Genomic DNA, 23,477 nt, shown 5'->3' with positions numbered 1-23,477 from the left:
AAATTCCTTTTTCTCCATCCACCTTGTACCTTCTTACACCAACATTTTCAGTTGTTTTTTGTTCTTGATTTAATTTAATCACCTGCGTTCTGTGTTATAACCTTTCCTGACCAATATTTTGTTTTATTATCCAACACGCCAAACTGTTATTTCAGTGCGGGCGAATTTCGCGGATATTTATTTACAGGGAGTGCGTGACAGAAGTATGCGAAGCGGAACGGAATTGGCGCGTTGTTGTGTTGCTGTTTCTATTTTCTTCATTGAATGAAGAAATTTTCTGGTCGTCAAGCTGTTTTTCTTCATTCGATTCATTTAATCAACTTTGATCTATATTTGTCAGCCATTCTGACTCTTCGTTGTTGGAAATATGATTCAAATTGTCCGCCATTTGTTTTTGTTTTTTTCGTAACTACAATCCAATTCTTCGCTTGCGCGATGCGAGAAAACCTGTTTAACCGGCACGCTACAATAGACAAGTGCAAATACCGCGTGATATTTGTACTCGTCTATGGCGTTATTTGTACTCGTCTAGGTGTAGTTGGATAATAATCAGTGATACTACACAACAAAACGTCCAATAAGATGTATTTATTTCTTTTAGAAGAGCATGGTGACGAAACCTACAATCTCATTGGTTGTAAGGGCGTACAATACAATTTTATCTCTGCCCACGTTAGTAGCCTTTTCCAGTTGTTCATTTAGCAAAATAGGCAGTTTGAGACTATACTCGAAACTACCTACCACGACATAACATGCTTTTATGATTACTTTCATTAAAAGCAAACTCATTTTCCTAAGAATCAAATGTCTTTCTGGGAAAATCGGAAGTACTATTTCATTACGTATCTCCAATCAAGCTGTCACGCAGAACTTATCGAATTGCAAAATCTCCCCTTCCCTCATATGTTATATCGTTCTGCACTGCATGCACGCCGCGACAAAAGATCAAGTAAGCCATGGATCATTGCACTTTCCGGCATACGCTCTTTCAAGGTGGGAGAGACGCCAATTCATAGTTTTTGTCGAGCTGAGTTAGTTGAACAGGTTTCAGTGTCTTTAAATTTTGGAAACGCCATGAACGCCAGGCGGAAATATTATATTGGTCAAAGGAGCAGCACGCCATTATATCTCTTATTGTTCAAAGAATCTAGAACCAGTCAATTCCTAATACAAACAACTTTTGCCATATTATAATTTTGTGATATCATGAGTACAATACATTAACCACAGATAACCGTATACATTACGTCCATATATTCTGTCCTTTGAAGATTAACTCTTTTTCACTCATGAAAAAGTGAATAAATATCATGTACTGCGACTGTAGATATCATGCTTTCCGATGACATTTAACATCACGATCGTGAAGGGATACTTCTTTATAAGAAGAGCCAAAAATTAAAAAAACAAAACGGAGCTTTTACCGATTTCTATTTTTCTTGCACACGACACGAAAACAAACGGGCTTCTGTACCTTCAGTAAATCTCACAGATCATGACACGCACTTTTAAGGCTTTTATCGTGAAATATTCTACGAAACGGATCCATTGAGCTTTCCTTGAAAAGGTTTGTGAAACGAGACAGTAGGTTCGACCTGTTTAGTCGAAATTCTCGCTATGCTAATAGTAATATTTTAACATGGATTGAAAACAAAGCTATGGTGCAGGGGATTCCCCGACTTTGTCACGCATTACATCACATCCAGCTATTTAAGTCCGTGCCACTTTCATTCGTCATTTAGACTGAATGCGCCATAGTTTAGACGTTAGAGGTGGCACTTAACTGCTCCTATTTTGATTAATTTGCTTGGAAAGGGTTCAACGGCTATTACAGAACAACAGATTCTTTACAGGAACAGAGAAGAAGCATCGAAAATTTCCACACCGCTATAGGTAAGACAGATAACATTTTTTCTTGTTTTATTTGATCAACGTACTGAGTTGGTTTCTGTTCTCCTCTGAGTCAGCATCGATTAGTTATATACTTATGATAACAAGCCACACTCGCCAGAGAACTGTTGAGATATCCATTGTCTTAAATAAAAGCCTTCTATGTGTGCGTGCTGAGTCTATGCTCCGACGCGCTCTATGATACATAATTGCATCCGAAGCTTGCTTCTTTGATTATTTTCCTATGATTTATATCTATTTACATATAGCCCTTTGTGGCATGGGTATATTTGGTTCCGATAAACTGCTAGGTTCGTAGCTTTCCCTTCATGAGCAACAACTGTGCATAAATAAGGTGAGATGAAAGTAAACTAGCCTTTTCCGAGAGAGTACTGAACAGGCATGATGTCATGATTAGAGCCAAGCAAAAGAAACTGTGTTTATGAACTGGTAAATATGCAATTCACTCAGAGGCGTCAGGACCGAGGTTTTCATTATCATTAAAATAAACTTATTTTTCCGAGAACCACCTGCTTTTCTGAGAAAACAAGAGCCGAGGTCGGCACTATTTGATTTGCATAACTTCCTCTCGAACCCACCGGATCGTGCGGCTTTCACTTTGCTTGTAGATAATGTATTTTCTGCGATGTTCTCTCCTCTAAAGATCAGTTTTATCCGTCAACATATATTTCATGCATGAAATATTGTTATTTAATATTCCTTTCAAGCAGAAACGCCATTTTAGGGTCTTTGTCGAATTGAGTTGGCAGAACAGGGTTACTCGGTTAACTGTGTTGTAATTTTGGTCCGCCATGGCGATTTCAAGGAAGAAAGGTTGCTTCGTACGAATCATAGGACAGAAAGCCATCCTATTTATCACCTTGTCTGTAGAATCGAGAATTATTCAATTTCTGATACACAATGAAACTGTCCTTAATATCTGAAGAAGATAAATATATCTTATTAACCAAGCGCGAGGGCCGTACTGGGAGAATATCGGCCCGAGGTCTTGACAGTACGGACTGAGCGCAGCGAGGTCCGTACAAAAAAGACGGAGGGCCGATATTCTTCCAGTACGGTCCCGAGCAAGCTTGGTTAATAAGAGATTTATTATACGACTGAAGTTCAAAGGGACACAAGTGCGGTATCATTCGGGACCTTTCGTGACAGTGCCCGGTCCAATACTTAGAGAATATTGGACCGGCAATAGAGCATTTTGATTGGTTGATTTTAGTTATTGGTTCTCTGACTGCCCGAGTCGTGTAATAATATCCCAATATACTGCTATTTTACATGACGTATCGAATTAAATACCCATAGACAGCACGAGATTATAACTGTATTAGTTAATCCCACGGCTAAAGATTCTGCCACATGATAAAAACGTAGAGCAGCAGAAGTTAATTTATCGGCGAGATTAGAGAAATCATGCATACATGTACCAATGAGAAGCTAAGTAATAGATTGAAATTTATCAATGAAAGGTGTTGTTGGATTACTGAGTCCACTGAGCTTTATTTGGCGATTAACGTGAATATATTAAGTGGCTCACATACTGGGATCTTACAGGGCTATTTCGAAGGGATTTGTTGACAACAATCCTTGGATTTCACCCACGTGACCAATACCTTAGCAACGGTTACTATCCGCCATCTTGGTGTCCCTCGAGCGTAAACAAACCGTATCTAACGAAGAGTTCATGTCAGAAAGAAGGGATGGTTTTATGCATTGTTGTTGGCTGTTCGAGTAAAAGTGGAAAGCATAAAGACTAAGGATTTTTTCGTATAATAATTTAATAATTTTATTATTTCTATAGCGCAAAATTAATTAGATATATGATCTAATGCGCTATACCTAAGATCATTACAAATTAAGGGGAAGAACAGGAGGAACTAAAAGTTGTTGTATGGTTCGAGGCTTGCGGCTGTTGTAGATCCGCGATTTTTTGGTCGAGCTTTTCTTTGAGCTTCTTAGCCGATGAGAAATCGATGTCTTTAGCCCTCGCATACGGCACTTCATTGACATATGTCGGCAAAATCCATGAGCATTTTACCTGAGTGCAAGCAAGCTTGGGGTGTCACGAAAACTCACACCCCGAAAACTCAGACCCCTCGAAAATTCAAGAGATAAACTCGACTCATGGTAATGCCGCGTGTATGTTGACCTTTTGGGTCTTGATCCAGTTGGAGCAGCAAAAACAAGGCCTCAAGTTGCACGTTTCGCAAAATCGTCCGATGGTTGAGCATTAAAACATTTTAGAGTGACACAAGACTTCATTTAGCTTAGATTTCCTCCATTTTTCCCGTTAATTTTGAGCTTTTCATTCACAGTTAACTGGATCAAATGCGCTCGCTCCAACACCAAAGTATTAAAATGTGGCGTGATTTTGACGAGCCGAAAGGGACGTTTGTTTACTTTTTTGCACTTCGTCGCACAGATCCTTGTTGTCGCTCTGTTAAAATTCTTAAATATTTCGCGATAATAATGGATACAAACAGAGACTCGGCCCACCAGTCCCAAAACGAGGACAATTTTGCGACCCTTGGGCTAGACTTCTTAAATGAGGCAGAAAGAGAAAAACAACGGGAAAGAAGACTCGGCATCATCGCCGTCACGATTCGCTTCACTGAAGAATCACTCTTGATATTGTTCTCCGTCTTTCGCGTCGGATTTGTTGCATTATTCCACCGGTTATCTTATAAAACAATTGGTTCATGCTTTATGCTATGCACTATCGAATTATGGAGCACTTCGGAAGCTTGGAGAACACTTCGAGGGATCTGAGTTTTCGGTGTCTGAGTTTTCGTGACACCCAGCGAGCTTGCCATGAATTCGAGTAGTTGCCTCTAACATAACATAAAACACTCGCGATATATGAGCATGCCTCAGCCAGTCCAGCTTTGCATCCCAAGCAATGGGCTGACAAAATAGTCCCATCGTTTTCGGAAATGACCCAAATGTTCACCAAAGGATCATTCATATGCTGTGAATGCCAAACTCGTGCTCTCACGACATACTTTCCGACGATTACTTTGCCTACAACTGAGGTTACAAATCCCGACACCGTTTGATTAAACGCCTCTAGACTCTTGAACGCCTTGAACTGCTTCTTGGTGTAGAAGATGGTCTCAAGAACGAGGTAACTCAGTACGTCCGACACTTCCACAGGAGGCAAGCATTTGGGACTGAACTTCTCGGCTGGTATGCTTGCACGGTCAACCCCGATGACCGAGATCTTTTGCAAACATCTTTCCTTCCAACTCTCTAAGCTTTCGGCATACTCAGAGAGCACTGGGATACCTTAAGATGAATGCCAGATACTTTTATCGCTCTTTTCTTTCTGGATATTCATGTAGTTGGCGAAATAATACGGCGATAAGAGAGAGGGCTTCATAAATTTGACACCCGAGGGACACCAACATGGCGGACACTAACTTCAGCAAAGCTTGTGACGTCACCTGAAACCCAAGAATTGAAACTCCAAGGCCGAAGGAAAATGAAAAAGCATTCTCGCAACTCACCCTACTAAAAAGAATGAATCACTTATCTGCTTTTTTTTTTTTTTTTTTTTCTGTTTTTGCTATTTAACAGCAAAGTATGTAACTAAAATACATCTCGAAATGTTTATAGTCATGATTATTCAGTTTCCTTTCTGGTGACGAAACCCTCAGATATTTGTGATGATAAATGATCTTACCTTCCCGTGAAATCCTATTTGCAGCATATTAATTGAATGTGACTATTTAGTCCCACATAGTGGGGGTTTTAAAAGCCTTGACGCCGTAGTTGTGGGGCAATCCAGAAGTTATGGTGGAAGACACGGATGTACCTGGGTACTTCCGATTTAAGGCGAGAGCTGATTAGTCTAAATTCCGCAAATATGTTGAAGGATATTTTGTCATAAAGGCTCAATTGAAAGCTTCCAATTACCTGGGTTTTTCGAAAATCCTAAAAGAAAAAGAAGCCTGTATCATTTTAGAGAAATTTAAGGGGATAATCGTTTTGAGAAAGGGCTAATCATGTAAATATATTTTGTTCAAACTTCGGGATCTATTGTAACGAACGAGTCATGCAAAGCGAAATAAAGACGATACTCATCAAGCCTGTTACATGTGTTCAGTTGATAAAACGGTGCGCAATAGGATACGGCGCCGCAGAACGTTACCCGTGTCAGGTGCCCCCGGGTAATATTAGTACCCTTTCGGTCCCTCAGTAGCCTTAATCTTTTGATCCTGTAAATTAACACACAAGGTTCAATGGTTGTGTGGTTTGGCTAAGGTTAGTGATCAATGGGTAACAAAAAAAAAAGCCATGAAAGCCTGAAAGTTAGCGGTGGGTGAGGAACTTAACCAAAAAACAACGATCAAAATACCGATCGTCTGTGGAGATTTTGTTAAGGCGTGCCAAATATAGATGAAAATTTCGAACAGAATAAACATTTTAGTCAAATTTTTCAGGCCCCGAGTAGGACTTTTTATGTTTCCATTTTCTCTCATGGAATCAATCAATCACCCTGTCCTCAGCGAAGTTTTTTCACTCGAAGTGCTCTGATTCACTTTGATGGGAAGTTAGTATGTCGTACGTTCCTCCCTACTTTCACCCCAGGATTTTCGGAATGTTTGAGTTCATTGTGCGAGGTATGACTGGAGCAGTTGATCAAGTCGCGAAAATAACGAGAAAGACAAAGTCATCTTTTGAACCGTTGTTTTCACTTTACTTTTCGCACAAGTCCCCCTCGCATAAATCTTAATATTTCTAGAACTTGGAAAGAGAGAAAACCAAACGAAAGAGCCAAACAGTGGAAAGTTGTCCAGACCTAGTTGGTCCGGTGGGTTTCTCGTTGTCGTAACAAACGTGAATTTTTCATAGAGATGTAATAGAACTTGTATATTTCATCTCAAGCTGGCAAGCTTTTTATTGAATGTAAAACAGATAAGTTTACCATGACAATTCATCTTTTCGACTCTAACTGCGTCAAAGTTTGTTTGGCAAATTTACGGCAGCGACGTAACGCTACATCTATTCTTATTTAGATAAACTTAATTTTTGCAAGCGGAAAACTTCTCTCAATGTAAAATGTGTACTTATAAACTTATTTTTTGAAATATGTTGCTATGGAACCAATCAAAGGAAAGAATCATAAGATTGTTTCCTTACTCGGAACTGGTCAGCTCAAATGACCACCACAAACCGTATAATATTATCCAAGCTTTACTAATTATTCGATCTAAGAGATATACATTTGTAAATCGAAATCAGAAAAACGCAAATTAATAAGTTTTAATCTTGTAGTAAAATTCAAGAAAAACGTGACTGGACACTTACTTCTGCGGCGGGTTGTAAAAACAGATTTTTCTCCTCAGGTTAGAAGATTATAAAAACCGACTTCTCTCTCCTACTGATTCTTCTGAAAAACTGGTTTAAAACATAATAAGCTAACACTTTTGAATCATTGTACGGAATTAATGTCAATCACGAGTCGCGTAATTAAAATATATCTATCATCAAAGGCAACGCCTATTTACTAAACGAAACAAAGATACAGTTTAAAAATTGAATGTCAAAAAATCTGTAAAATTAAAAAATCTTGCTGAAAATCATTTCAGTTTAATATGAATTATAGGTCTTAGATGGAAACTTTGAAATATGTACATGTGTAGAAACATACTTAGAAAATCGATTCGGGCCAAGAAGTGACCCCAGTCTTCTTGTTTCACGACTTGAGCGGGTCGAAATATTGACAATTGGCGTGCATGGATCGCAAGGGAGTAGTATGGGTCAATTCCCATTAAAAATAATTAGAAAGTATCACAGATATATTGGTATGCACTCATAGAGATTTTCGCATTGTTAAAATGCACCGACTCCAGCCTAAAACAAAAGTGAAGCATTTGAAATTGAACTGAGTTTGCAACTGCACACTTGAATTACATGCTTTCTTTTGAAATCATTAAGAGATCCTACTCTCACCCCAGTATTGCATAAGTTTTCTCTCAGTGCTCTCGTTGTCAAAAGTTACTCCAATCGTACCAATTCAAATTCTTCATCAAAAGGTTGCACGTTAGAGTGTTCATTTCATGGCATTTGTTCAAGTTCTTTCTGAGCCTTGACTTCCGTCATCGATGCGTCTTCTTGTGACCTGAAATAAAAGGAAAAATAACATTGAGCTGAACAAGTCACTTAAAACCACGTATAAATACAGGCTTGCTCTCTTGTTTTGTAGCCTTGTTTGTGCTACCAGAACAGAGCGAGCACCAGCACCTAGGAAAGCACGTGCAACGCCGACCACACCCTCACTTGACACTTTGCCCTGTGCACTGTGACAACAGCTTAAGACAACAAGCTTTGCTCGCATCTTTGCTGCTATCACATCGGAAATGATTAATCTGAAATCTTGTTCTTCAGGTTTTCTGTCTTTTCGAACTGGATTTGGAGCCAAAACAATTTCTCCAGTCTCGAGTTTGCCGTGCGCAGCAATGTGAACCACAGCAACTGTACTAATTCTCTCTAGTACTTCACCCTTGGTTGCCTCCTTTCCAGTAAGTGGCTGGATACCAAGCATTTTTCCAATCATCTCCACCTCCTCGGCAAAAGGCAAAGGCGCAAATCTGTTACCTCCGTCTAAGAAAACACATGGATTTTGTGCGATTATCGGAGGCGAAAGGAAGAGTGGAGGCCAAGTATATATTTAGAGCTATACATTTAATGGGAAGAGGAGCTTACAAGAGCAAGGCCTGAGGTCAACTGAACTGTTGCATAATCACATCAGGATATTTATAAGTCGAGCGCGGTTGCTAGGTAAGAGGATTAAGGGCTAATCCCACAGATTTCCAACGAGCAGCGCCCCTGTGTTTTGGTGATACTCTTCCAGGCAGGCGTTGATTAGTTTCATACTCATCAATGACGGAAGAATGCGTATGCACATGGATTCACTGAGATACTTGGATTTGGAATCCAAAAATGCAGCAAACGGGGCAAGGCACGGTGGACCATCGGGAACAACAACCAACTCGCCATCTTCGATCAGATTTTTAATCGGACTTATAATGTAATCATGAAAGAGACGCGAGGGATTCTAGTCAGATTGCAATGGGTCTACCGCTATTTCACCTCTTTCCTCAGCGGGCGGCAGTTCTTGTTCGATACGTGGCTCATCAAATGTGCGGTTTTCGCAGATTACTCGGAATTTTCTTTGTACTTCTTTGTAAGCCTTCTCTCTTAAGCGATGGAAATAGCCGGTTGCGTTTCCTAGAAGTTAGCGCACTTCTACCCGGGTAAACTGTACATTTCTGTCTTTCCCGAGTACCCATAGATTAACTGCGTGTTCATCCAGTGCAATAAAAAGCTTTGAACTAGAATTAGCACGAATTATTTCAGAGATCTTCTGTTTACCCTCAACTGACCCAGAGGCTGACAGCTCGAATTCATATCGTAGTTTCATGAGATCTAACAAGGCCTGAGCTCGTCCTTGGTCCGCAGCACACAAAGCCTCGTCGAATTTTGAGAGCCCTATCAAAGTTTCCCTGAGAGCACTGTAAGTTACTTGATGTGCGTTACGGAACGTCGCTTTCAACGCATCTTCAGCTTGCAGAACTCTCCTTTCATTAAGAAGTTTAATTCTGCGTTCAGAATAATCAGCAGCCTCGTACAAGGCTCCAGACCTTTGAGATATAACACCCATGTTGCTCAATGCCCGTGCTTCGTTTATTTTCTCCCCTCTTTCCCGCGCAAAGGTAAAAACTTTCTCTCCAAGCTCCTTGGCTCGTTCAACGTCACCTTGTCGACTATAAATGTCGCAAAGATTTGTACAGCCCGGTACTCGATGATTGGGTGTCTTTGTTCTTTTGCAATGCTAAGCGCTTTTTTGAGTAACTCTTTCGCCTGCTCATAATCACCCCTTTCAATATAAACAGATCCGATATCGCAATAGCTGTGAGCCTCATATGTCTTGTCCCCGATGTATTTAGCAAATTCAAGACACTCCTCATACTTTTCCTTGACTCGAATAAATTTACTCAGTTCCAAATAGCTCGAAGCAAGAATTTGTGAAATTGCTGGTTTAGCAGCAGTATTTGGACATTGCTCGTAGCTCCTTATCGATTGGTCGAAATCAGAAGGTTTCCGAAATGTACGCCAAGATTTTTAAAGGGTTATATGGAAAAAGGCAAAGATCCACACCGAAGATCTTCGGCGTAAATGGTTCAGAATGTAGCCTGGCGAATACACTGGCATCGTTTGTTTTGAAGTAAGTCTTTCATGGTTCGTTCTTCGTAACCTACAGAACACAACAGGGAAGTCTTCATAATGTATCTAAGTATTTAATCTCGTTGTTCGGGTTTGCTGCTTGGCATGGGACTAAGCTCACCGCAGCTTGCAATTGATTATAAGTATGAGTATACAAAATGTTTGGCTGGGTAGCCGCGTGATGCGGTTCCAGTCAATACCCACTAATTGACCCTTGCTCACCATAGAGTCTCCTGTTGCTCAGTGGTTAGGGCATCCGACTAGATCACGGAGGGTCGTGGGTTCAAATCCCATCTGGAAACTCGATTTTTCTCTTATACAAAATAAGGCTTAAAAAACGGCAGGAGTTTTAGATCGATTGTTCGAATTCGGTTATACCGAGTTTCGCCCATAACGTCCACATCGTTTCGCCCAGAACGAGAATGGTTTCGCCCACAAGTAGAAGTAATTAAATCTAGTCGGCTAATTTGTTATATTAACTAAGATGAAATTGTAAATTGGCCACCGTAACGCGGGAAACGTTTTTTATTCCCCGATAATCGAGGCAAAGTAAGCTTACGAATCTCGAATCTCGACCTCTCTTGTCAGAAATAATTCTAGTCGGATCAGAGATTCTCATTCTATGTAGCCAGTTCTTTACCCAGACCTATACCCAGTATAGGTCTGGGCGAAACGCTTTATGGGCGAAACTCGTTATGGGCGAAATCCGCGGCTTCCGATTTTTTGGTTGTCTTCGGGAAACATTCGTAAAGGTTACTTGATACAAAATGTTCAATCGAAGAAAGAGGATATACACAGTTGATTAACCAGTATACGTCTACAGACTACTATACTCTGATAGATGACATTTATACAAATATACCACATCTATCAATCAATTTATATCACAGAATAAGGGAAAATGTAAAATCTGCAGGTACACTTGAGTCATACCACAGTGATCATAAGCCAATTTATATGTCCGTCAAGATCAATTAATCAAGATATTAAATTGAACACTATGAAACACACCCTCTTAAGATACAAACTCTGACACTAAAGGCTTAAAGAAAGCTTTTAATGACATTCAAATTTAGAGAGAGTCTTTCAAATAATCAATTTAAAGAGAGCCCAATAAACATGACCTAAGGAGCAGCAGTGAAACTGCAGCTAGGAGGAAGAAAACGAAAACAGTTGTTTTAGAGTTGCTCAAACTCTGGAAAATCACAATGCATTTAATTTAACAGTGTAGTCTAGCAATGCGAAATTAATATTTAATCAAGATGCTATTTAGCTATAAAGTGAATTCACTACCTTGTGTAAGTAGTGCACTCTAAATTTGAGGTTGAAGGATTTTTAAACATAGCTTGTATTTTTGTGCATAATTGTGACGTGAACTTTAACATCATTCTACAAACGATTTCAGTATAAGAAGTTCTTCTGGAAATTAACAGCTTGGTCACTCAAGGAAAAGTCAATTTACTGCCCAATAATGTTTGAGAAAAATAGTGACCTTGGTTGTTTTAGCATTCCAAGCTGATGGGCTGAAACAAAAATCCAATCCACTATTGCGGTAAATTGAGGTATACTATAAAGTTAAGCTTGCATGAGGTTAATTAAGTTTAGAATGGGACATTCAAATAAAATATCGCACTCTGATTGGTTAACGAAGCGAAGTATTTAGCGTAAAATTGCAAGTTGAAAACGAGGCTAGGTGATATTGTTTCGCATCTACGTATACATAACAACTTTAAGTAATGCTGTTTTCTTTTTTCTTCCTGTTTTTATTTAATCCTGCGATTTAAGGAAAATCCATTACTTGACTCGTGAATGCCGTGTTAAATTGCACTTGAAAACCGATATCGCACTCATCTCTTCGTGATTCGTGTAATTTCGCTTTTCGCGTGCGATTTAAAGCGGCATTCCCTCGTCAAGTAATGAATTTTCCTATAGATTTATTTATGTATGGATTTATTTATGTATGCGCCACGTATGGCCGCACTTTGAAGCGCTCCTTAACTGTTCATCTTTTTAGTAGTTTAAAACTCTCCTAAATGGCTCAACCGAGCGCTTGAAGAATAGTTTTATTTTTAGCCATATTTATAAGTTTTAGATAATTTTCCCTCTTTCTTAACGACGAAGTTGTAATATTTTACACGTCATTTTTATCATCTGTACTTGTAAATATTCCGTAATTCAGCCCATGGCTGCAAGGTGTTTATAATAAAGTATCTATCTATCTATCTAGAATGTAACACACGAAATCACAATTGCAAAATTATTAATGTAATTGAATATCTGGCCGATGACATCTTACAATTTGGTTTGAAAGTCGCTTTGTATTTTTCTTAACCTAAAAACAAACCAAAGAAGTGCTGAATGATGTGCTAAAGCCTAAATTAGATATTTGCAACAATCCAGGACAAGATATATCTTCTCTTGCAGAGCGTGTGATGCAGTATGCGCACGAGCAAGGAGAATCCATCATTTCATCGTTTAAAAACACTACAAAATCACAACTGACACCGTAAGATCCCTGAGAAGAAATCTTCTCAAGAAAGCATTTCTTCAGGGTAAACAGCGATTCAATCTTAACGCATTTTTGGATATAAAGTCACACAGGCAATCTTTCACCTGCAGTGAGAACAGTTCAGAGTGTTCAGAGCGCAATTTCGCCGTGTACATTCACTCACACAACAGGAGAAACGAAAGCTTACCTTTATTTGACGTACGTACCATTTTCCACATATTTTCCCAATAACGAGCTCAAGACTTCAATGAAAGCATTCCACCGTTATTTAAGCGTGATCGAGAGACTGTTGCACGACCAAAGGACACCATGTTGAATCACATATGAAAACTTCGCAGTCTTCCCGTGAGCCTCGCTGGGGCTGTTGGAATACGAATGATCAAGCCTTAAAGTGCACCTACACCCAAAAAATTTTTTTCGCTTAACGAAGTAAGCTTATTATTTTGAGTATTTCTGCGCAAAAATTTTTTTATTTGCTCAAATCTTCAATTTTCTATGCCCAGTCAAAATACGGAAAATCGGCCGCCATCTTGCCCCACGTCCGAGTTTAAAGAGGAATGGCTCTAGTGGGTAATGTGACGTCAAATCGAGAACACGAAAGTCTGCATTTCACACATTTTCACTTGTTTGGGAAGGTTGTAGTCGATAATTGTCCGAAAATATGCCGACTAAGTGTGTTGTAGAAGGATGTAGCAACGTGCGAAATTTGCAAGAGGGTATCGCGCTTCATACATTTTTCATACAACACACCTAGTCGGCATATTTCGGACAATATCGACGACAATCTTCCCAAACAAGTGAAAATGTGTGAGATGCAGACTTTCGTGTTCTCGATTTGACGTCACATTACCCGCTAGAGCCATTCTTCTTTAAACTCGGTCGTGGGGCAAGATGGCGGCCGATTTTCCGTATTTTGACTGGGCATAGAAAATTAAAGATTTGACCAAATTAAAAAATTTTTGCACAGAAATACTCCAAAAAATAAGCTTATTTCGTTAAGCGAAAAAAAATTTTTGGGTCTAGGTGCACTTTAATTCACTTGAATTACTTTAGGACGTGGCGGCGTACTTGTCCACAAAAATGTCAAGCCGCTTGCGGAAGTTGCACCAAGACAGGGATTTGTTAGCAAAAGTAAAATTCTACCCCTATTTTCTGACTGACGTGATCATCCCTCAGTATGGTAAAGTTCTCTTTCATTATGAAACAGTGTTTATAAGGCAGTTGTCGCCTACTGTCTGGTGAATTTCAAGTGGGTCCCCTCAGCCATATTAATTTTCATTTTAAAGCTGGTGATCAAAGTGGACTATTTACATATCCATGATCTTTACTGGGAGAAGAGATTAGAAATAATCTTCTGATTGGCACTCTGACGGTCCATCAATACGGATGAATTAAACAACAAAGAGCCTCTTCCACTTAGGATGATAAGACGCAATTTTAGAAAAAAGTGAAATGAAATACTATTTCCAAACCTTTTCATGTTCTCCGTATTTGACCTTCCATTTCAGAGCACTTCCATTCATATCAATAATTTACGGTTCTCCTTTCGCGAAAAACAGATTGCCCACGGGGACTATTTAATGAAGATAATTTGCTCAGTACTTGAAGGCTTTCGGTCTACTGAAAAGATTAATGGAGTCTTTGATAAGAAAAACAGAAGTAAGAAGTTTCTTTAATGCAGAAATTTTTATCAAATTTAGTGAGGGAAAGACACGACGTTCCGACCAATCCGAGGAAAACAGAAAAGAAAAAAAGAATTAGACCAGAATGTAACAAGTATTAAAATGTGTTAAAGTTGCATAATTACAAACATTCTTAATATTACTCTAGAAGAATAGTCTAAAAATAACACCTTCGCATTGTCTAAACAAACAATTCATTTTTAAAGTCAGACCTGCTAATATAGATAATCTGTTTTGTAAAACACGGAATCAAATATTTTTGAGGTTCTTAACCACAGCTCAACCTATGCACAATGACCACCTTGAATCATGTAGTCAAGCCTAAAGGCTCAAGTTGTTTGTCTAACATAACATTTACGCGTATTCACAAATTGAATATGTACATATAAAATAGTAATAATAATCCATTTATATAGCGCCTTTTCTGCAAGATTCAAAGGCGGTGTTTACAAAAATTTGATAAAGCTAGAAAGTAAAAATAATCACAAGAAATTGACTTTAAAACTAGGCGCTAACTACACAATAGATAAATGTACAAGATAAATAGGAACTATTTATCGATTGATAAACATCACGATTCATAAGCTCGAATAAAAAGAAATGTTTCAAGCTTGCGTGTAAACTCGTCAATTGAGTTTGCAGATTTAAAATCCTCAGGTAAGTTATTCCAAAGTTCCAGAGCAGCAACAGAAAAAGCTCGTTTACCGTATGAATTGAGATTAAAAAAGGGTTCTAACTGATAGATTTTACCAGAGGATCTAAGATTGCGGTTGGGTGTATACAATTGAAGGACTTCCTGTATATAGCTTGGAGCGCGATCATGTAGCACTTTGTAGGTAATGAACATAATTTTAAATTAAATGCGAAGGGAAACAGGAAGCTAGTGAAGATCTCCCAGGACTGGAGTAATATGGCAAAACTTTGGACACTGGTTGACAAGGCGAGCGGCAGAATGTTGAACATGTTGAAGCTTTCGAATAAGACAAGATGGTAGAAACTAGAAAGGCATGAATAATGATCTTTGCTGCATCATAAGTAAGAAATCTGCATATGAAGCCAATGTTACGAAGATGGAAGAAGGACGATTTACAGACTGCATTGAAATGAGGTACCATACAAAGGGACTGATCAAAGATAACACCAATATTTCGTGGACTGGGGGAGCAAGATATGGTCTCATTTGATATGTCATCAGAAGACAGTGGCGGCCGAGGTCGATGGGAAGAGGATATTACGAGAACTTCAAACTTATATATCTTTATTTAATTTCAGCTTGTTGGAAAGTATCCATGCATCCATGTCCCGAACACAGTTTACCAATTTGGTGTTACTCAGATTCATATCAGAAACAGACGACGTCCTGAACGTAATATATAGCTGAGTGTCATCGGCATAAAAGTGATAGAACATTTGATGTTGTCGAGCAATCTTGCCAAGAGGGGATGTGTACAATGAATATAACAACGGGCCGAAAACGGATCCCTGCAGTACACTAGACTCAAGAACATGAGAAGCAGAGCATGCATCATTAACCTGCACAGTTTGCGTACGATCGGAAAGATACGATCGAAACCATTTCAGTACAGTTCCAGTAATTCCAAAGCCATTGGACAGTCGCGAGAGGAGAAGACCATGATCGACAGTATCAGATGCGGCCGAAAGATCGAGGAATACTAGGATAACTGAATTATGTTGATCTATCGCCTTTGCTACGTCATTGTAAACTCTAATAAGAGCCGTCTCTGTACTATGATTACTTTTATAGGCTGATTGATATAGTTCACCAAGCTCATTAGTATCTAAGTATTGAATCAGCTGTTTAGCAACACATTTTTCAATAGTTTTGGATATGAAACGAAGATTAGAAATCGGCCTGTAGTTCTTGAAGTCGTTCAAATCAACGAAGGCTTTTTGAGCAGTGGCTTAATTATAGCTTGTTTAAGTATTTCAGGCATCCGACCAGTTTCCAATGAAAAGTTCACAATCTTATGTATTACTAGGAGAATAGAAGGAAACAGATATAGTGCATGGCCAGGAACAGGATCTAAATCACAAGACTTAAGGGTAGTTGAGCCGATGATACTCAAGAGTTCATCAGGTGGAACGGTCGAAAACACGTTCAGTTGACAGTCTGTAGTTCTGTTATCAACAACAATATCCAAACGTAGGACTTGATCAAGGTCATGACGAATATGTCAAAACTGTGCATAACTTAATCAACGTTCACAGTTTTTCAAGCAATATCACTTTAGATGTACGGAAGATATTTAGATAATAAGAATTGAGCTGAAACTTGGGCCTAAAACCACGCCATTTTTGATAAACCTTTCTGCATTGGTGAAAAAGGTTCTAGACTCGGCCATCTACTTAATTGTTATTTCAGTTTATGATGCGCTGAAGTCCGACATTCTTGGCAGTACATACTATCTCAGATCGACTGTCTACAACAACCAAAGACAATAAAGACTTTTATAACATAGCGCGCGCGCTGGTCCTATCTAATTCCTATTGCGTCAACATGAACAAAATCCTTATGTACGCACGGCCGTGCTCAATAAAATGACGTGTGCAGTTTCAAAATAGCTGCAAAATTTCCGTCGTGTGAGTTCCTAAGTTAAAGTTTCGGAAAGCGATGATAGTAAATCGAAGGCCAACCAAACTTTTCTTTGGCTTTCGACCTTCCCGCAAGTAATCAAGCCAACAAGCACTATACGAAAGCGAAACACAACAGGCTCGTTTCCCGAATTTATCAGAACAGGAGCTGGAGCAAATTTTAGCTGAAAGACATTCAGCAAGAACTAAGAAGACTACAAATTGGATTGTGGCGACTTTTAAAGATAAACGTCTCTGTTGATGACGTTTTTTTGGTTGCATTTGTAATTACTACCGAAAACCATTTCGATCACGGACTAGATCACGGAGGGTCGTGGGTTCAAGTCCCATCTGGGGCTCGGATTTTTTCTATTACACTAAAAATTGTTTCTTCTTTACATGAAAACCATTTAATTACAAAATCAACAAAACAATCGGAGACGCCAACATTTTCTGGCAACTTTCATTTCAAAAACATTACAAAAACGTCATTCAGCGCCCAAATTGTTTTCGTATGTTATAAAAGAATTGTTTCATGCTTTTAGCTGTGCGTCTATCGAGTTATGGATGCACTTGGGAAGTTTGGAGAGCACTCAAGAAGTTAGAGTTGCTCTTGCGCTTCTCTCGTGCTCTCCAAACTCCCCGCGTGCATCCATAACTCGATAGACGCACGCTAAGCATGAAACAATTCTTAATTGCAAGGAAAACTCAACTGAGTTGTAGGTATGGGATCAGCATAAATTCTTAATTTTGTCATCAAAGATTTAGTTAGTTAAGTATGATATTGTGATTTGTTTATATTTAGCTTTACTTCAGTCCTATCTGAAATTCAAAGTCAGAAGTTATTCAATTTAGGTTTAACCTATTCCGACAAGCTTTCAAATTGTGACTGTCTTGGCTAACTTTCATAATTAAACGTACAACTTAGTTGTTCAGTATGCTACCATGCTTTGCACGTACATTTAATTCTATGTTTATGCCAACGCATTCAAAGACTTGTTCGGTTGATCGGAAATATACCGTACATCATCAGTTAGAAATTTGTGAGATTCTTGTAAAAGCCGGTGTTTCGGCTAGCGTTCTGACTAAAACATGGACGGTCAGCGAGCACACCCACTCATGCCTAAATATATATACGTGTACTTCAGAGTTTACTCGATGGTAGACGGGCGAGAATCAAAAATTGTTATCGCGACCCAACAATGTTATGAAGCATTAGTTTCCACCAGAGAGCTACAAGTCCTGATTTGAAATTCTCCTCACCCATTTTCTTGAAAAGTAGCGTTGAGAATTTGGTGCCTTACCAAGGTAACAGGCTCTAGATCATAAGTTACTATATTCTTATAAACTCTTTGTTAGATAAAGAATAAAGTTTTAAGCAAATGTTTTTTTGTAGTTTCGCCACTGATCTATTAGAAGAAGTAGTGGTTACAATAATGCGATGGGAAAGTTATCTCACAGAAACTGAAAAAAAAGGATAAGGGTTGGTCAAAAACAGGCCAAACGGTCTTTTCTCAAAATTTTTATCCAGTCTTTCGAAATAGTAAGTTCTTGAAACAAAATTATCTGCAGAAATATTCGAAGAATGCATGGTTCTCTCTTTAAAGGAGACACCTCCTTCATAGCGGCTTCAACTGGTTCTGTCTCTAGACCAATTAGGCCTCAGGTTACGCTTAAATAGGTCTACAGAAATTTCACGAGAAGGGGAAAGTGAATGAACTCCTTGAAACGTCTAGACGCTCAGCTCATGATTAGTTAGGAATGGTCTTAATGATCTCCTGGATAAAAACTGATAGCGAGAAGCACGCGAGCAGAGGTGAGGGTTTCAAGCTTACTTTAAGATCTCCTGGCTAGTTCAAATCTTTTTGGTATAAACTAATTAAGCATAAAAAAAATTTACAAAACATTTAAGATACCTTTCTTGTCCAAAATCTCGTTTGTAATTTATTAATAAGTGTAAATGGTATTCAAAGGGCCTTAATGGATTGGTAGCTCTTACGGTCAGCGGTTAACCACATTGAGACCCTCTATTCACTATTGTTTATGAAAGAGATAATTATCTCTAGGCATGCTACTGGATAATCCAAAAGCAAGAATGCGGAACCTTACGGTGTTATTTGCTTTTAACTTCTAGAGGCCATAGCTTACGTACAGTCTTTGGCTTGCAGTCCACGAAGAACAAACATCAAACTTGTTCCTGTTTACACACCGTTGCCTGTATTAAGGTAAGAAACTTATGGTGTTAACGTTCTGAAATCCGCTAAAGGATCCTTCAAGTAAAAAATTCACACCTAAAAGCAGCGAGGCACCGATTATTTGTGAGTTTTACTGCTTTTCTGAGAAAGTTGCAACTTTTCGGGTGTCTCAGTAAAAACATGTCTCACTACATAAATAAACCGAAACATTGGTAACAACAATGTGAAAAATGCACATTTTCCCTTTCTGAATCTCCATCGAAGTTTCATCCACAATTTTTATTTGCTACTACAAATGGTGCGACATCTTATTTTTGGGAGAAAATTTGGTTCACAGTTTCAGCTCTAAAATGACACTGATGAATTACACGTTTCGAGCCTTCCTATCCCCGGTTTATGGTGCGAGAGAACTTTATCATAGCGTGAAGAGGTAAGTCAGCCAGAAACGAAAGGTAAAATCTCACCTCGCTAGCTAATCCCTATTTCGTGCCACTTCCAACAGCGACTTCACGTTTATGTAAACGAGGGTACAACTGACCACACCCTAGGAGAAAACGATCGAGTAAAGCAGCAGGAAATAGCTTGTCATCATAACAAGAAAAACATGTTTTAAATTGGCTAATGCTTGTAAAAAAAATACTTCGTGTGTAATATGACATGGTGTTTCGTCTCGGTGAGGTATCAGATGACAAACTCTAAACTGGCTCTTATGGCAAGATTGAGACAAAATCACAGATACCTAACAATATCTTGTGGTATGCACAAAACTCCAAGCAGTCATTTGTCGCTGCATGCCTTCACAACCAACGCTTGTTTCGCCATTGTTCATTTTAAGCCAATCACCATCAAGACATATCGGACAATACCAAATCATTAATAGATTACGCCTCGCATACTTGTCTGTCTTTTTTATGGTCTGCTTGCAATTCAATTGGCCTCTATTTATTTACAAATGGTCTGAACATGGGTTGCCAGAGTTTCTATAAAGAAATCTTTTGCTCTAGTTAAAAAAACGCAAAGATATAAAGAAATACTTTGAGGCTGGCTGGAGCCACCACGCAATCTCTTTTTAAGGCATCTCCGCTCTCCAACCAAAAAACCCATTGTTTCATTCGAATCAATCTTTATCAGACCTTTTAAATAAACATACCTAATTAAGTAAATGGTAACCATCAAATAACGCGTCGTGTTTATTTACTTGTCCCTTTACTGTTTACCTTTCAACTTTCCCAGTCATTATTTACATACCTGTTTCCTCGATTGCTTACTCTAAAAATTATTGTGCCGTATCTCTTAAAGTTTAACGGCACAAAGGGGAGACTAAATAATGACGTGGGAAAATAAAGGAAAATCTCAAACCATCTTTTGGGGAGAAATGTCCATTTTTCCCTCTTACACAGTTCTTCAACGACAGACCACCAACTGAGTGGTGTGTTAATTTCGGCCATGTGCGCTCGTGCTTATTATGGTTGGCATTGCAATATCGAGAAACCTGTTAATTAATGAACAGGTGAAAATGAATGGAAAATCGCAAACTTTTTTTTTAGTCTTTTAAAGATTTTATTTTTATGAGATATTTTTGTTTTCTTTTTAGCGATTCAGAGATCAGGATGAACCCAAGACTTGTATTAATGCTGTTGGCCTTGGTTGTTATGGCCACGTCAATGACGATCAGAAATGATAAGGAAGAGAACCATGACGATGTGGTAAAGCAGAATGCCGATTTTTCTAAATTATTCACGTCAAAAAATAGCAAATCAGATATTGCACTGAAAAAAGTAAATTCTTTTTTGAAAGGGGTACAGTAAAAAAATATTTTAAACCTTTTGTTGTAATAAATAAGATTAATGAAGTTTTTCTTGTGCGTTCAAGGATAAGTGGGCGTAGGGAAGGCATACAAAGTAACATTCACCTTTTCCAATTCACCCACAAAACGGTCGATTTTTTCCGATCTCAGCAACTGCCCCTTCCCCGCATTTAACAACTATTTTAGCGCATATTTTTTTTTATTATTCACTAAACAGATCATTTATTCAAGAGGCTGAAATTATTTAATTATTTGAATAGCATTATTTACTGTCCACTTCTTTTAAGATTTATTTTTTCCTTAACGCGGTAAATGAGTATTCGATGTTCTGATTTCTGGTGCGTTTCAGATGAAGCGCGGCTGCTCTCCTCGGTGTGCTAAGTGCCAGGGGAGGTTTGGTGTAACTCACAATTCTTGCTGCTTACCTAAGAAATGGTAAGTGTCATCTAAAATTGAAAAAAAAAGGAAATTATTGCGTAAAGTACTGCCAACTGAGCATAAGCTTGACCCTCAGACGTAAAAGGGGAGGGGGGAAATTTTGTCTTAGCAACTGTCCATTTCAGTAGCTCTTCGGTTATCTTGGAGACATAGTTGCTGTAAACTTAGTGGAAATCAGCTTATAGATATAGGAGTTGTCTAATGACAACTGAGGTGCGTTTTAAGTTGAAAAGGGAAGTACAGTAAACTTTTTCTTTATTTCTGAGTCTTATTTCCTATTTTCCTCAAGTTAGATAGCTGCTATTCTTTTGAAAAGCCAAAAAAGTTAAGTAGAGAGGGTGAAAAATCTAAAAAAGCCCTTCAAGTTGAATGACTTCACTGACCCTCAGCAGCGCCCTTTCCATATGTATCATCACGTGTATCATCACGTGTATCATCACGTGTATCATCACGTGTGTCATCATGTGTATCATCATGTGTATCATCATGTGTATCATCACGTGTATCATCACGTGTATCATCATGTGTATCATCACGTGTATTAACATCACCTTTAGATTCATTGCCTCATAAGAGTATGGAGGTACAATATAATAAATATCTATTCGTGATTTTTTTGTCCGATAACATTCTAACTTGGTACCACTGGGTGGCAAGGTGTTGTCGTGTTCAAAATTCTCCTTAAGTTGAGATCATGCGACCTATTCTTCGAAGTCATTCCTTTAAGACAGCAGATAAGGGTTTTGGGGTTTTTGGAATACCCAGTCTATTTTCAATATCCAAGGTCTCGGTAAGTGTTGTCATCACTACATATATCACGACCATGATTATTGGGTAGATCACTAAAACTTCATTTAATAAATTTCAATTATATTTTTTTTTTCTTTTTTGACAGCAACTTCCATGGAGGATGCGAGTAGAGAACTTAGAAAAAGATGGAAAACGAGACCGGAATACAATACCATTGTTAAAGCACAAAATAGATAGTCAACAAATATAATCTTCACCAGCACCGCTTGCAAATAACCGGTCAATAAATATTTGCACTGACTATACTGTCCTTGTGATTACTACTCAGCGCCAATTTATAATTTATAATTTATAATTTATAATTTATAATTTATAATTTATAATTTATAATTTATAATTTATAATTTATAATTTATAATTTATAATTTATAATTGAAAGTAATCTCCGGGTCCCGTTTAGTAGGATTATCTTAGTTTTAGGCAAAAGTTAACGTTAAAATAAATAAACGTCTCCCGGTTAGCTCAATTGGTTACAAAGTTTGACTGTTGTCCGGACCAACACTCAAAGTCTTAAAAGAACTGAGGAGAATGTGCTACCTTTCTATAATATCAAGAAATGAATAGACATTCTAGTCCTCTCGTCTCCTGCATCTATCATTTAGTTAATTTGGTTAGGCAGGAAATTACCTTGATGTGGTCTGGCATGTTTACTGGGAATTGGGGCGTTTTACGTACACGTTTTAAAGAGTTGTAAAACTCCTAGGTGTTGACGTGGTTAAATAAAGTAAGTAAGAGTAAGTAAAAAAGTAAACGCGAAAACTGCCTGGCATGGAAAGCTCTAAAAGTAGATAATAACCTGCGCGGAGGACTGGGTCTTTCAAACGGTAGTTTCCAATTGAAAATTCATTATTTAGGATCGAGTCTCGCAAATAAGACCACACAAGCCATAATTTTCGGTGTTCTAAAAGCGTATATTTTTTTGCTAAAGCTAAAAACAAAATGTTAAATCCACAGGAAACCCGTTCTTGAATAAGCTTTGTGTTCGAAACGTCAGGAGGCTTCCTATTTCCGCTTTTTGTTTCCTTTTACAGAGTTCTGTGAACGTTTCAATTTTCTATCACTCAATTTACGAGACATGGACTTTTTCGTGTTTTTCCTAGGTCAGACCACCCAACCACTACCATCACATCTGTGAGTTTATCTCAGTCACTTTTGGCTAGTGCAATTTTCCCGATCCCTACTTATACACTCTCTGTTTATGTATCTATCTGCAAAGGTCTTTCAAAAGCAAACTATGTTTAAATGCCTACTCAGCAGAGTTTTCTTAACCCCAAAATACCAAAAAAGTGCATTCCCATTCTGGTAACTCC

The 23,477-nt window shown here is 38.4% G+C and overlaps 1 protein-coding gene, 1 long non-coding RNA gene and 1 pseudogene across 3 annotated transcripts; 1 reads left to right on the top strand and 2 right to left on the bottom strand.

The window, feature by feature from the left end:
* Positions 1-1,696: 1,696 nt before the first annotated feature.
* On the top strand, positions 1,697-22,408 carry LOC111333693 (uncharacterized). 2 transcript variants are annotated; one of them, XM_088748599.1, is made up of 6 exons: positions 1,718-1,893; positions 19,052-19,142; positions 19,450-19,542; positions 20,707-20,818; positions 21,269-21,354; positions 22,253-22,408. In XM_088748599.1, exons 3-6 carry the CDS (start codon positions 19,463-19,465, stop codon positions 22,275-22,277), a joined length of 303 nt encoding a protein of 100 aa, XP_088604725.1. In that variant the 5' UTR covers positions 1,718-1,893; positions 19,052-19,142; positions 19,450-19,462; the 3' UTR covers positions 22,278-22,408. The 2 variants fall into 2 exon arrangements, with proteins under 2 accessions (XP_088604726.1, XP_088604725.1); XM_088748600.1 differs by lacking the exon at positions 21,269-21,354 and having other exon boundaries at positions 1,697-1,893.
* On the bottom strand, positions 7,522-13,865 carry LOC148738127 (uncharacterized). Its single transcript, XR_015996576.1, has 3 exons — positions 13,673-13,865; positions 12,831-13,028; positions 7,522-8,029 (listed from the first exon to the last, which is right to left on the bottom strand). It is a non-coding gene; the product is annotated as an uncharacterized LOC148738127 (long non-coding RNA).
* On the bottom strand, positions 8,705-10,526 carry LOC148738128 (uncharacterized; annotated as a pseudogene).
* Positions 22,409-23,477: the final 1,069 nt, after the last annotated feature.

Source organism: Stylophora pistillata, chromosome 2 (assembly GCF_964205215.1).
Source record: "Stylophora pistillata chromosome 2, jaStyPist1.2, whole genome shotgun sequence".
Lineage (NCBI taxonomy): Eukaryota > Metazoa > Cnidaria > Anthozoa > Scleractinia > Pocilloporidae > Stylophora > Stylophora pistillata.
Note: the sequence above shows the minus strand (reverse complement) of the source record. Positions and strands in the feature narration are given on the sequence as shown.

Bases quoted from the DNA above. Each gene is read 5' to 3' on its own strand.
- LOC111333693 (XM_088748599.1), top strand. From the start codon at position 19,463: ATGACACTGATGAATTACACGTTTCGAGCCTTCCTATCCCCGGTTTAT. The intron at 20,819-21,268 runs GTAAAGCAGAAT...GGTGCGTTTCAG, and splicing joins AAGAGAACCATGACGATGTG to ATGAAGCGCGGCTGCTCTCC. The intron at 21,355-22,252 runs GTAAGTGTCATC...CTTTTTTGACAG, and splicing joins TGCTGCTTACCTAAGAAATG to CAACTTCCATGGAGGATGCG.